This window comes from Cariama cristata, unplaced genomic scaffold (assembly GCF_000690535.1).
Source record: "Cariama cristata isolate BGI_N322 unplaced genomic scaffold, ASM69053v1 scaffold25851, whole genome shotgun sequence".
NCBI classification, from domain to species: domain Eukaryota; kingdom Metazoa; phylum Chordata; class Aves; order Cariamiformes; family Cariamidae; genus Cariama; species Cariama cristata.
Genome location: NW_009601558.1, coordinates 64,574 through 78,636, shown reverse-complemented (window position 1 = coordinate 78,636; position 14,063 = coordinate 64,574). Strand labels below are relative to the sequence as shown.

The 14,063-nt window shown below is 38.9% G+C and overlaps 1 protein-coding gene across 1 annotated transcript in view; it reads left to right on the top strand.

Annotated features, from left to right (window-relative positions):
• The first annotated feature begins 12,573 nt into the window (after positions 1–12,573).
• The window catches only part of FBXW11 (F-box and WD repeat domain containing 11), a 58,526-nt gene continuing 57,036 nt past the window's right edge, over positions 12,574–14,063 (top strand). Inside the window, exon 1 of the mRNA XM_009710505.1 lies at positions 12,574–12,669. Within this exon, the coding sequence (XP_009708807.1) occupies positions 12,619–12,669 (51 nt within the window). The 5' untranslated portion in view covers positions 12,574–12,618. The remainder of the gene's footprint in view (positions 12,670–14,063) is intronic.

Here is a 14,063-nt window from a genome sequence, read left to right as displayed (position 1 = left end):
AGCTAAATTACCGGAGTTGAGCTGTATGTCAGACATTAAAGCATGCAGTTGATGGCGTGCTGGATGGTTTCATACATGGGTGGCAGGGAAAGGAAATGGCTAGAGCAGATATCTAAAGAGGTGGTGGTTAGATGGCTGTTCGGAAGGCACAGATGAGCCTTTGGGGCAGGGGATATAAAATCTGTGCTGCTGCACAGGCTGTCAGAGTGGCAGTCACATTCCAGAGTGCCTGGAAGAGGAAGGATGCAAATATGAACAGAATAGATTGCTGTGACTTTGGCAGCGGTGCAGAAAATGGGAAGGAAGAGCTTAAGAAAATGAATTAGAGCAAGGCAGCTGCGTTTAGAACCAGCAGAGTGATGATGAAATGAGGGAAGTGGACAGAGAAGTGTGGGAAGCTGTATCTTTTGGGAAGGGTTAGATGAAACAATAGACTGATTGGAGAAATGGGGTGGCAAAGGGAAGGAAAATACAAAGATGCAAAAGAGAGGTTATAAAGATCAAAGTTATCTGAAGTTTGTGATCATTATGGCAGCAGCCATCAGTTTGTGCAGGTGAAGGAAAACTGCAGATGCTCTGCTTTTTTTAAAATTCTGAAACTAAATTGCTTTTAGTTCTTAGTAGAAAGAGGTTACAGTTTCTTGGGAAGACTAAACTGGTGTTTCACCAAAGGCTTTTTGAATCTCATTCGAACTTTGGAGACTTTTTTTGCCTCACAAGACAGTTAAATTTTCTAGCATTACTAATTTTTCCAACCTTTGTAATAATGCTGAGCAAGTGAGATGAGCAGAGAAAGTTCCCTTGCTGCCTGAAGCACATGTATAGCTTCCTGTGCCTGTGAGCACCGCCGGGGAGTTTTGAGGGCGATGCGTTCCCTGTGAGCTCTGCCTTGGGACAGGGAGGTCCTGAATTATGCTTGTAAATCCAGTGTCCAGGTGTCACTGCGGAATGAGATCACATCTCTGCAGGCACGCTGGTATGCGCGCCAGCTGCCCTCTCAGAAGTGCTATTGGGTTGCTCCTTTAAAAAGTTGTAAAGCACATGTATGCCGTTTCTGCGTTTTAAACTGTGCTGACTGTATCCCATAGGCAGAGTTGTTGAACGTTGCTAAAGATTTGGGTCACCGATGAGCGCTGCAAGCAGCATCTCAGCAAAACAAACTGCTTGTTGCAAGCTGTACCCTTAGAGAGACCTGGGAATGTTCTTTGAAGGATGGATGTACCTTTTCATTTCATGTGTGTTTTCTAAAACGACTTCACTACTTGTTAAATCAACTTGATGTATGTCTTTTGATGTGTTACGTTTTATTGCTATGGAGTTTAGAGGTCACTGTTGCTTTGGCATTTTCAGTTTCATCTTCCTGTGCTGCTTTGAGTGCTTGTGCAGCAGCGTGCGAAGTGAGATTGCTGATGGGTTGAAAATGAAATGGATGTTGCAGCAAACGTGCCAATGCGAGAAGAATGATGTGTGGGAGAGAATAAGAGACCATGGTTATCAGAGGGCTGCTCTGGGACAAGTAATTTTTTTGTTGTTGTTGGAAAGGAGAAAATAAATTGAAGGGAAATGAGAATGTTTACTGAGTTGTTTAAACTAATGCTGATGAATAACAATACTTACGTTCCAGCTTTTTTTCTCTGGTGATGTCTTCTTTATACTAATGCCACTGTTTATGTTGTTATATAATCTGATTTCTCGGCTTGATTTTCATGGTATTGGTAGTACTCCATTATTCACAGAAAATCCACTTTTTCTGGAAAATCCCTTCCTTCCCCAGTTTATTGGTGTATTTATGAGCTCAGTGGTGTGACATCTGACAGCCTACTCCGTTTGCCTGTACTGCTTCCACACATTTCCCAATATGAGTAGTGCACAACCGAGACCAGATAATGCAAAAATAACATAATGCCATTTGTATTTTAATGACAAAAAAGCGCTGACTCTTCTTGGAAATGTAATTTGCTTCTCACGCGGGCTAAATTAACAATGGGAGCGTTTGAATGTTGTTTCTTCATTGCTGTGCTAATCCAGGTGCCCTCAGGACTTGCATCCCTGTACTTCTACCCCAGGAAATTAATGTGTTTATTGGGGATCATAGAGTAGTTCAGCTTCCCGGGGCCCATTTTTTGTACAAATACAGACAGAAATTTGTAAGATGTAGGTAGGTACCTACTTGCTAAGAATAGGGACTGATGTGTAAACTGGTAAAAAAGGCTTTTCGGGTCAACTTTTAGCTGTGGCAGCGCTACAAGATACTGTTTTGCTCATTGGCTTAGAGGAGAATCACAGCTATATATTCAGCGGTACGAGTTGTAGGGCTGCATTCCGAGTTTCATACTGTTGAGAAGTTCTTGAATACGGAGTTTTGTTAGAAAAGAGGAGACAACTTGCTTTCTTTGCCTTTTTGTGAGGCGTATGTTTGTATGTCAGATGCCTCGCATGATGATACCTTGTCCAAATCTTCCATCCTTTCCAGTCACACCAATTTAAAGATTTCAGACAAAAATAGATACGGCTTTCTGAAAATCTATACTCGGAATCTGTTTGCAAAATTTAAGTTAGTTACAGCTTATATTTGATAGATAATCTTTTAGGCAATTCTATTTGGGCAGCAAAGGACTAGCCAGGGAGACTTGATATTCATGCTGTCTCTATCACTCCGGTACTTCTCAAGACAAAAAATCAGACCTGTGCTGTAACACTTGCAAATACTTTTAAGGAATGCCTTCATGGAAAAGTGCTGCTTCTTCCAACAGCCTGCTGGCTCTGTTGTGACTTAGCAAATTGGTACATTTATATAATTTTGATAGCTGGCTTCTTACTGAGCTATATTGTACTCTTTTAATTCTGAGTCATATGCCTTGACATCTTATCACTTTACTTGGCAGCCTTAAAAATCATAGATTGGACATGGTAGCAGGCTTACAGTGCTGCTTTGTCCTTGAAATGTCACCCTATAATCGACTATTGATTTACCAGTGGTAGAAAAGCGGAAAATCGCCCCACAATGAAGATGCTCCTTTCTTCGGGTTGCTCTGAGCAGTCAGGGACATGACTGTCCTCATCGAGACAGTTTCTTGGCACAACTGTGAACCGTGGCGGTTCTTCCCACCCTTCTCCAAGCTGGTGGGGCTTTGAGACGTGGGGAACAGTTGTGGAGGTTGAAGAGCTCTTGGTTCAGCTCTCTGGAGGGGTCGAAGAGCAGAAGAAAGGGTGAGAGGCAGCAGTGGCATATTCTTCTGTGGATGTCGCAGCATTACGTTCTAGAAAACCTTGCTGTTGCTTCTGGCTGCTGTTAGGGGAGATGTAGGCTGTTATCTCAAACTTTTGGAACATCGGACTGGAAGGCACACAGTCTGGTCTCTAGGGTAATATACGTTGTTCCACACATAGTGTGGGCTTTCTGCAGACTCTCCCTTCTCTTAGGTGTTATTGTTAAAGCTGCTTTAAATTAGTCACATAGTCCAAGGGTACTGCTGAAAGTACTGGATGAAGGCCTTTTATCATCTTGCTCAGTAAGAGGTGACTTTTTCTTGTCTCAGGAGTAGCGTGCCTTGGCTTACTCTCTTCTAGTTCTAGACTGTTTTCCAGAGATGCAGTGATAGTGAAAATTTACTGAATTCAGTGCTGTCATTCAGATCATAAGTGTCTTGAAGACTCCATCTTTGTGCTGCAGATACGCAAGGCAAGTCAGATCATTTTGAGTCTGGAAACAGGGAAATAATCATTGCAATAAAGTGCTTTAGAGCATGCACATGGCAAATTAGGGGAACTGTATTGGACTGTTTCGAAAACCTGTGTATTGCTGTTCTGGCAGTTCATGGCGCGGCGCAGGCTTGTGAGGTGTAAGCTGGCGGTTGAAGCTTTAGCGTTTGCTTCGTTACTTGCATTGTAGTTTCTTCTCGACTTCCTTAATCTTTGCAAAGTGAGGTGTAGCCCCAAGACACTTGTGCATTGGGTCATTCAGGGCAGGGGAAAGAGCAATTTCTTGCCCATAAATCTGTTTCTTTGTCTTAGATCCACCAATCCGATGACCCCACTAAGGTAGTCGTTACCGGACTGGTAAGGTGCCTAGGCTGCCTTGTCTCTCTGACAGCATTAGGAGTACGTAATTGGGATTTCGTTCAAGAAAGAGGTAGATACACCAAGCTGAAGATGATTGGCTGCTCTCTTTTAACAGACAAGTCTGAGAAGGAAAACCCATTCGAATCCCCTTTCATTCTGGATTGGTGGATCTGAAGCCCAGAAACAAAGTTTCAGGTAAGAAGTCACCCTGTGCTATATCTTGCTGCTTCTGCTTAGATGAGTTTGTCTGCAAATTCAGTATCTTGCTTTAACCGCTTCATGTCCCTAAAGTGTTAGAACACACCAAGTTAGCTGCTGAGCTTAGGGTGAGAAAGGGCATATTCAGTAAGTACACATGCAGTTTATTAGGAAATGGCAAATCCATTGTGAGAAACAGACCTAGGAACATAAGGTAAACTTGCCTTCTGCGGAGCTGGAAAGCAGTAGCTACAGGTACAGGGGCACTAAGCAAATGGCTTACAAATCCTGCTTCAGAAAGGAGAAAGCAGCCTTACCAATGACTTCGTTGAACTTCTCAGTCAAGTTCAAGAAAGCGATAGCTATCTGCTCTGACTTCTAGTCGTGTCCTCTGATGAGTTCGTCAGAAATCTGGAGAACTTGTCTAGTTGTTTGTAGTACGAATTCCAGTAGCTTTATCCTGCTGACATGCCATTTGAAATTCTGTTGTGGGCAGCACTTGCAGTCAGCCTTTTAAATCCTTCATGAGATTTCAGTGTAAAGTTTGATCCTAGTTGTTTTCAAAGCATAGCTGAGCCAGTTGTAAGGCACAGTTTTCAAGAGGAGCTTTAAAGTTATAGCGGCTATATTTCGGACTAGAGGAGTATGTATTTTGAGTCATGTTCATCTGAAGTTTTGAGATGACTGTAAAAGGCTACAACATGTTATCTTAAAGACAAGTTTGGAAGGTATTTGTGTGTGTTAGGAAGGAAAGCCGGGTCCCTGGCTGATAGGAAAATGAAGTTATGTGAGTTAAATATCTGGTGTGAACGGGAGACCTGCGCCTCTCCTAATGCCCAGCTTTATTCTAAGTTAGTGCTTTAATGAACTTGGCAACTTATTTCTAAAGTTAGTACGAAGCAGTCTGCCTCAATTCTTTTTGATATTAATAGCAATAACACTAAGCTGCTTGAGTGTTCTCTTTTGTAGACAGCTATTAAAACGAATGTGAAGGCCTCGATATTTAATCTACTGTAGAAGAAACTCTTGTAGGTGCTGTTGATCTCATGTATTGTTTTAGCTCTGTGTTTGTTTTGCTGCTGTGGTATTTTGTGCAAAAATTACACTTGAATTTAACTGATGAATACGTATATAATGAATTATTTGTGGACAGGGTACTGTTGTTTCCCGGTTTGATTTTTTTTTTGAGTATTTTAATTTTATTTGGTTAGGGTGGAGAAGTCTTGGGTACCCTTTTTTAGTATAATTCTTTAAAAAAAATCTGAGGGGAAATCTAAGGGAAATACTCGTTGCCCTTAGTCTGACACATTTCTTGCAGTCTCATCTAATATCACACTGAATTTGTCCCACACACCAATCAGAGTCACCTTGGAGTTAACACTGCAAAATAACATCTTCCCGTGGAATATTTGCCGTTCAGGGTGTGTCTTTTTCTAAAATGAGAGAATGAGGAGGCAGAAGTGAACTTGCCGTCTTTAATGATGAAAACTGAAAAGAGGAAATAATTTAAAATATACTGGGGGGGGGGAAAGAGGAAGCATAAATGTGTACTCCTGCTGATTAAGATCCCTGATGTTATGATATTTAATATTGCTTAACTTTTTGAAATATGAAGCAGTCCTATCAAAGGCAGTGATAAAGCTGAGATGAACTTGAGTGCAAGTATGTGCGGGTTGGAGGCTTAGTTCTTGCCCAGGTTTTGAATCTTACATTTCAAAAAGTCAGCTAGCTAACAAAGGCTATGTCAATGTTCCACTGCAGCATTTGATGTACAAACCCTGAATGTGAAACTGGCATTTTATTATGTGCTGAGCCCAGACTTCATATGCATTTAAACTTGTCAAATGAAAGTGCACGCTGCCTTGTCCATACTAGACTCTTAGATGGGGTTGATAGTATTTTGAGGTTGTGTTAGGCCTCATCCTTAAAAACTTAATAGAGAAGAGAATATAAGACAACTTTTAACATCTTAGACAAGTTTCAGCCACGTTTTTCAAAGTGTTTAACTTACTCAAAGTTTCTACTATTTCAATTGGCAGTGCTAGGTCTCTTTTCAGTGTTTCTCTTCCCCCCCACCCAGTTACGATTTACTGTGAACTGGTATGCCGCTGTCTGTAGATGTCTGTAACACCTCTGTTCCTGCTGCATAAGAGCATAGGAAACCCATTTTTCTTTTGAAATGGCCTTTTTTATGTAACGTAGGATCTGTCAATGCAGAAAGGAATATCCCACTTCTGGAGTTTTGAAACTGGGGGAATTGGGATGTCATAACCCTACATGAAGGAAGCAAGGGTTAATCCAAATACTCTGTATTCTGGAAAATTTAGATGATTTCTGTTAACATTCAGAATGACTTATATAAAAGTATTAGGATTTTCTTCCTAGTCTTTTGTATCTTCCTGAAAATGAGTTACTGCACCTCATGAGTCTTAACCTGATGAATAAATGGTAATGGAGTAAGATTGTTGTTATATTCAAAGAAAGCATTTAATCTTTTCTCCACTGAACCCATATTCCTTTTTTAGCATTCATTTTGTTGTAGCGAACGCATACTTTGATCTTCAGGAGCAGAGTGGGACTGCGTTATCGATCACCCTTCTGTGAATTCATTGTCCTATCTAGAAGAACGGTGTGGTAATGAGGAGACTTTATCTAATAAATTATTTCCCCTTTGTCTTGCTTTAAATTTCCTGATTCCTCACTTAGTGTTTTTCCCCCAATGCAAGAAGCTTACATGCAGATCTTGAATGGCTGTTGGAAGGTTGTGACATTGAGTGATTTTTATTTTGAATGGCAATCATTTAGCTAAATAGATTTTTCTAGTGGAAGTGTGACTCAGCTTTTGACTACTTGTTTTTCGAGAATGATCTGATGACAATAAAGGAATAATCAAAAACATTTCACAAGTTAAAATGGGTTTGCTACTCTCTGGATACTTACTTTTGAGAAATTCACTTTTGCATTTGTAGTTCATTGAAGGACAGAAATGCAAGAATAAATTATTTCTAAGACATCTTTCTTGACCGGAGAATGTAGCTGTTCTTAAATCGAAGCAGAGCACTGGAATGCATGTGTAAAAACTCCATGGATTTTGGAAATATGTTGTATGAATGGTACTCAAATGGCCTTCCAAATCAGACACTCAAGACTGGATGTGAGATTGCATTTTGAACACGGAAAAGGTAGTGATGTGATGGCATCAATTCCAACAAACTTGTATGGAGCATGTGAATACACTGCATCTCTCAAGGGACAACTTGGTTTTGAAATGAGAATAGGAAGAGTACAAAGTACTACTATTGGTCTGATGTAAATTGTTTCTTTGTTTTGCGGAGTACCTCTGCAAAGATACTAAATGTCGTACCAAAATGTGCAGTGTAGTGAATGTGTTACCGTGCCAAGCCAGGCTGTCACTTGTGGAACACGTGTATTTGTGTTACATGCATGCCCCCACACTTTATTTCTGATTAAGTATTCACGGTTAAGAGTATACTGTGACATTTTTACTTTTCCACCTCTTACAAATATTCAGACTACTCATTCTGATACCTAGTTGGTTCAACACTGTTCTGCTTGTTACTATTTTGAATAAATCACTTAAGGTAAAAACACCAGGTAAGATCTGGAAGATATCCCAGCTAGCGAAAGGGGATGGAGTTTGAGTAGTTGGCAACCAGTTCTCTGCTGAGTGTAAAATAATACTGAAGGCCTTTGAACAGGGTTACTGCTTTGTATTTTTTTTTATTGTCTTGTCGTGGTTAATGCTGATTTTTGAGAAACTGAGATCTAAGCTTGATATTAAATTGTACTTGGGAGCATATAGCTTTCATAAATGGTCATACTGTCCAAGTTTGCTTTTCAGAATATCCCTTTTTGCAGCATTAAATCTGAGCTACCAGGGAAAGCATCTGTCATTCTCAGCCATAGAGAGGGTTTTCAGTGACAGCAGTTACCCCGTGAATATATCAATGTTAAGTGTTAATGGAAACAAAGAAGTATCAGTTCTGTTGGTCCAGGCCTAAATCAAAGTAAACTAAACAGTAAATTACCAATGTTGAATAGCATGTGAGTTTCTTAAAACTAAAAACCTGAAGAGAATTCAGAAAGAAGGTTAAAGTTTTTTTTGGTTGTACCTTTTATGGCACTCCAGATCTCTCTTCGTAGCCCTGTGGACGTCCAGAATGTGAACTAACCTTACTGAGGAGCTGGTTTGTTGTCACAAGAAAGTTGGGAAAAGCATTTCAGACTTTAGGGTTTGTAAACTTGAATGATTTGTTAGGTTCTTATGTTCAATTTCGTGTTGTGATAAACTGCCTAAGAAAAAAGTTGTTGCAGGAGGAGTGAATTAATATAATTAGTAATTTTCCTTTTAAAAAATGGAGTAAATTAGCTCCTTCATTTGTTTTACTGTATTTTTCTTTGAAATTCCAAAATACCTTCCTTGGCCAATCTTTTTTGGACTCTGTCTGGAAACTGATTTTCAAAAGCAAGGATATTTTTGCCCTAAGAACAGAATTTCCCAAACTTTTAAACATACCAATAAATTCTTATTCCTTAAATTATCATGTATAAACAAAATGAATGCAGTGGAAAATTCCAAGGTCATAATTTTATTACTTTATAAAACTTACAGCAATAAGCCTTGGTTATGTAAATGCTGTCATTCTTAATTATGACATTGCAATATTTCCATCCCTGGATATCAGAGGTGTATTAGTTCCATCAGGAACACAGGCCATAGTATATATTCATTTCTTGAGCAATTTAGTGGACTTTATAGGACAAACGGGTGATTTTTGTTTTTTTAAGGGGTAAGAAAGTGTGAGGATTTCTGCACTGAAATGAAAGATTTCTGGACATTTTACAGTGCTTTAACAGAATAGCAGTGCTGTACACCTATGAGAAGTCCGTAGTGAATGAAAACTAGATTGTTCAGGGGCTGATAGGTTTGGGTTTTGGGTGTTTTTTTTTAGTGCCTCTATCCTAAAAGTTAACGCCTACAAAGTTGATTTATTGGTAGAACACTGCTGCATGCTTTACTATTAATATAAGAAGTTCTTAGTGTCTGACCTTTAAAGACATTGAAGCATATTCCCTTTTTACTGATACTACTGAGAATTTATAGTTTTGAATGTAAATGCAAGCATTTGCATAGATTTCTTAAATTTGAGATGTAAGAGTGAAACCTAAATCTTGAAATGTAATTCCTGAAGCTGGACCACCAAAGCAGTTCTTTGTGTATAGAATTAAAATCAATCGTATAATAATAAAATTAATGTATTAATCTTTCCAAACACAAGGAAAGATCAGAATGTGGGTTTCTCTGTTTGTCTTTATTCTTTCAGCATCATTCACTCCTTGCCACGAAGCTGTAAAGCCCCTCTTTCATCTGCTTGCTCCTCCCTTGCAAGTAGTGCGTTCAGGTGAACACACAGCTGTTTTAATGTGAGTCGATTAAAACTCTGCATTGCAAACTAGTTTGTTCCTTAAAATGTAAGTTTTGATTGGCCTTATCTTCACCTCTGTGCTTCTGTTGTCTGCTGGTGGGATTGATGCTGGCTTCTGTGTGCGGTTAATATTATGCCCGTTGGCCAGTATCATTTTCCCTTTCCCAAACTTCGCTGTATCTCCCTGGGATCCTGATGAAAGGCAAGTGGAAAGCGAAGGCGTAAGTTCAGGCTCTTGTTACGCAAAAATTAAATCTTTAGTACACTATTATGCTTTTATTTGTGACAGTTCCTATGCAAGCAGGGTCAAGAAATAACATGTCAGTGAAGCAAATATTTGCACATTCCTGTTTTAGTGTGAAGTAGAATGCAATATTTAATTTGTAGTATTGTGCAATATCGTTGCTACAGCAAAGTGTTTGGTGATTTTTATAAATCCTTTTATTCAGGGTTTCATAATACTGTGGAAAGGTTTTTGTGTGGCTTAAACTTGGCATGGAAATGGCCTCTGTGTCTAATGTATTTTGAACTAAATTAAAAAATTGTTCTCAAGTTACCCATGTTTCTCTTAAGTTCTTAAAATTCAGCTTATTAAAGTAGTTCCTAAAAGAAAACACAGACTAATAACCTAAACCAGTGAATTTTAGCTCATAATTTGTGGACTCTTGTAGGTGTAGATTCATTATACACATTAGATGCACAGTTTTGTACATCTTGCCTGAAAATCTTAGAAGTTTGTTGTGTTTCTCGATCAATGACTTTTACTAAGTGATGTGAGCAGAAATAAAATTTTTACCGGGCCTGTGTGTTTAAAAATGCAAAAATTTATTTGAGCTTTAATAAATACTTGCAGTGATGCCCTGAATTTTGATGGTTCAGGGTTGTGAAAACACCATGCAGGTATTGTGCCAAATAGGATTAAATGATGAAAGCAGTTAGAAAAGAGGTTTCTTGATTTATATACGCTTGTTTTGAAGCAGAGCTATAAACGGTCTATGTAAGATCCTGCATCTTCAATATCAGTGGGTTTGAACAGTACGTCTTATCTTGCTTTAAAAATATTAAAATCTTTGTTTTGGTGTCTTGTTGAACTTAAGGTAATTTCCCTAATGTCACTAGTTGACCACCTTAGAACAATCTGGGAACTAAATTTCAAGCGCTTGTGTGAGGACATGTCAAAGTAAATTATTGCAAAGTAATTATAGATATACTAGATTAATTACTTGATAGCTAAATGAAAAATCATGTATCTCCAAACTTAAGAAACTTTTAATAATAGAAAACATTTATTTTGATATTGAAGGAAGACTAATACAATACAGCATAAATATGTTTATTTTTACCTCTGCACGTAAGGTATATGCACCCAGTCTTCACATGACAAGTGCATAGCACAGAGTATCGATATGGAATTGCGACCTTCCTGCTGGATAAGAGGAGAGAGAATTCCAGTGTGTTTTGGTGGTGCTAGGGTCATTCTTGCCCTGTTTTTGCTTCAATTTCTCTCCTTAGCACAGAGACGAAAATATTGGGTGTTCTTTTGGTTTATTCATAAGATATGAAATAATAAAAAACCCAAGTTATTAACCTCTTCAGTTGCTCTGGGCTCCCTCCTTCCCATCATTACTGGCACAAACTGATTTCCCTGAGTCTTCACCTCTGATTATTCCACTTTCAACTTTGATCTGTGTGGGATTTGTCTTTTAAAGATTCGGTGTTTGTTGTAACTAAATTGGAAGGCTGTGAGAAAAATACTGAAAGCTAAGTCTGTGCCAAATTTTAGAGCTGGGTTTGTGCACTGTTTGATAGTGAGGAATTGGATCCTTTTCCCTAACTTTATCTGATGGTTATGTAGTCTATGTACTATTCTGTCCTTAAAAGGCACTGTGAAATGATATCATGGAGCTATAAAAGGTTTGGGGAATCTGCATCAAATTTCTTCAGCTTCAGAAAAGAAACAAAAAGGATTTCCAAACTTTTCCTAACTTCTAGTGTCCGCAATGTGGAGTCTGGTAGTTAAGCTTGGTTTTTTCTGGCTCGGGTGGTGGTAAGAGTAATAAATATAGTTAGGGTATAATTTGGCTCTAGGATACTCTCAACTGATAATACAAATTTTTTTTCCCCCAGTAACGCATTTAATCAGGATACATGCATCTTGACTAAGCTAAACTTGGGCCTTGCAATTTGAACTTAGCTAGGTGGTGTTCCTCCCTAAAAAATACTTCCAATTTTTTGGTTGTCAGTGTCCCTGTACATAGACTGTAACCTCAGAAGTTAATGTCGGCTTTGCTGTCGGAATAAATAAGCACAAATTGTTTGAGAAAGTTGAGACAGCGTGGGGTGCCAAACCTTAATTACTAAAGCTCCTCCAGGTTGTATTCTAAAGACTTGCCACCCTGATGAGAAGCTCCTGCACTTCTGTTCCCCAGGGGTGACTGCAAAGGTAAAAACCTCCCAAGGAATTACGGCCAGGCCAGTTTGCTGGGTAAGGCATCTTCCCCCGCTGCAGCAGGACGTCTTTTGTCAGCAGCAATGTGTCGATGCATTGCAGAACTGAGGGACCCAAACTGTAGTAACTCTGGTGTTACTGGTAGTAAGTGAAAATGTTTGGCTGGGCACTAAAGCCAAGAGGTTGCAAATGTGGAAAATCAGCTCGTTATCCTTGATAGGACAGAGGGATGGCTTATTTCCTGAAAAGGATCTTCAGTTGTTATTTTACCCTTGGCTGCTAACCTTGTGATTAATGTAGAAATAACATAGATAAGTACCCACGTTAACATACTAATGAGTTGCGTGCCTTGAGTGATTTGTTGTGGCATCTAACTGCTTCTTCTCTTCCTTCCTTTTTGTCACCCTGCAGTGTTCTGTGCCAAGGTCTTTGTGGCTAGGCTGCTCCAACCTGGTAGAGAGCATGTGCGCACTGAGATGCCTGCAGAGCATGCCCAGTGTCAGATGTCTCCAGGTGCCTTTCTTCTTTCTTGTTGTAAATGTTATGCGTATGCTGTTGAACTTTTGTTAAACTCTCAGGACTCTGTTTAATCGAATTGTTAAGTCTGCTAAATGTCTTTTTTTTTTTTTCTTTTTCTTTTTGTGCCTCCTTTTCTGAAATCTTCTACTTAACTGCATTGTAGGAGTGAATCTTAAGAGGGCTTTCTGTACAGTAGGTTCTTGCGGGGGGTGGTGAGCTTTTGTGTTTTATTGCCTGTTTACTGAAGTTGTCATATAAGTAGCATAGTTGTGCATGTTGCCTGCTACGTTTTGCTTTCTCATTTAATTTAAAAAGTAACGTAATAAGCTTTGCCATTTCTCTTAAATTGCAATGAACTGACTAGCCTGTAATTATTTGTGTGATTTTAATTTAGAAAGGACAAGCTTTGTATTTTCTACTAAGCGTGATCCTGGTTATAGCCTTACCTTACAGTCGTTGCGCATGTTTGAATGCAGAATAGTTAGCATGGAGTCCTGCAGCTCTTTGGGTTACTCTGTTAATTTAGCTGCTTAACTTTTTAAAAGTGAAGAACAAGGGATGGGGGGCTTACTCTGCATAGAAAACCACTAAATCTCAAGTTCTCTGGTTTTTTTCTCGTAAGCTGTTGAAGCTGAGCCTATGTATTTTATAGGTGGGGGAATAATTGCTGCTGTTTCTTCACTGGTTTGGGAGGGATCGAAAACCATAAGAAAGGAGATTTTGATACCAGTTAACAATTTTGAACTCCCAGAATATTTGCCTTGGAAGGAAAATGCAGAACATGGGTAGTAACTGTGTGACACTTGCTAAAGTGTTTCTGAATGTTACCTTTTTAGCAGAAAATAACTATTATTTAATATTAGTATCTTTTATAACGTAATAGTGTTATTCAGTGGTTCAGTCTTTCATGTGTACAATTTGAAGACTTAAAAGAAATTGCTTTTGTGAATGAAGACTTAAACAAATTGAGGTTTGTTTGCAGTCAGTCCATTTGAGTTCAGACACTGGATAACATGAATATCTTGCCTTAGAGAGTAACCATTTATTTCAAAACCTCTCCTCTTGCCTGCAACATGTGGCCACATGAGTTCCAGCAAATTTGAGTTTCAGAATTAAAATATTTTTCAGAATTTCTGTTGAAATACAAACATGTTGTTCTGTTTGAATGCTTTATTTTTCCAATTTTGAAATACTGTTCAAAGGGGGGGCGAAAACCCCGTGACCAAGATAAACGTATAGATGCATAATACAGTTTTACAGAAATTGGCACTACCTCATGACCAGATAATGGTTGTAACAGATGTTTATAGTCATGACAGGGTGAAGTCACAGAGGTTTGGTGTTTGTCTTGGGAATATATACAAGCTAGTTCTAAGATAAGATCTTCC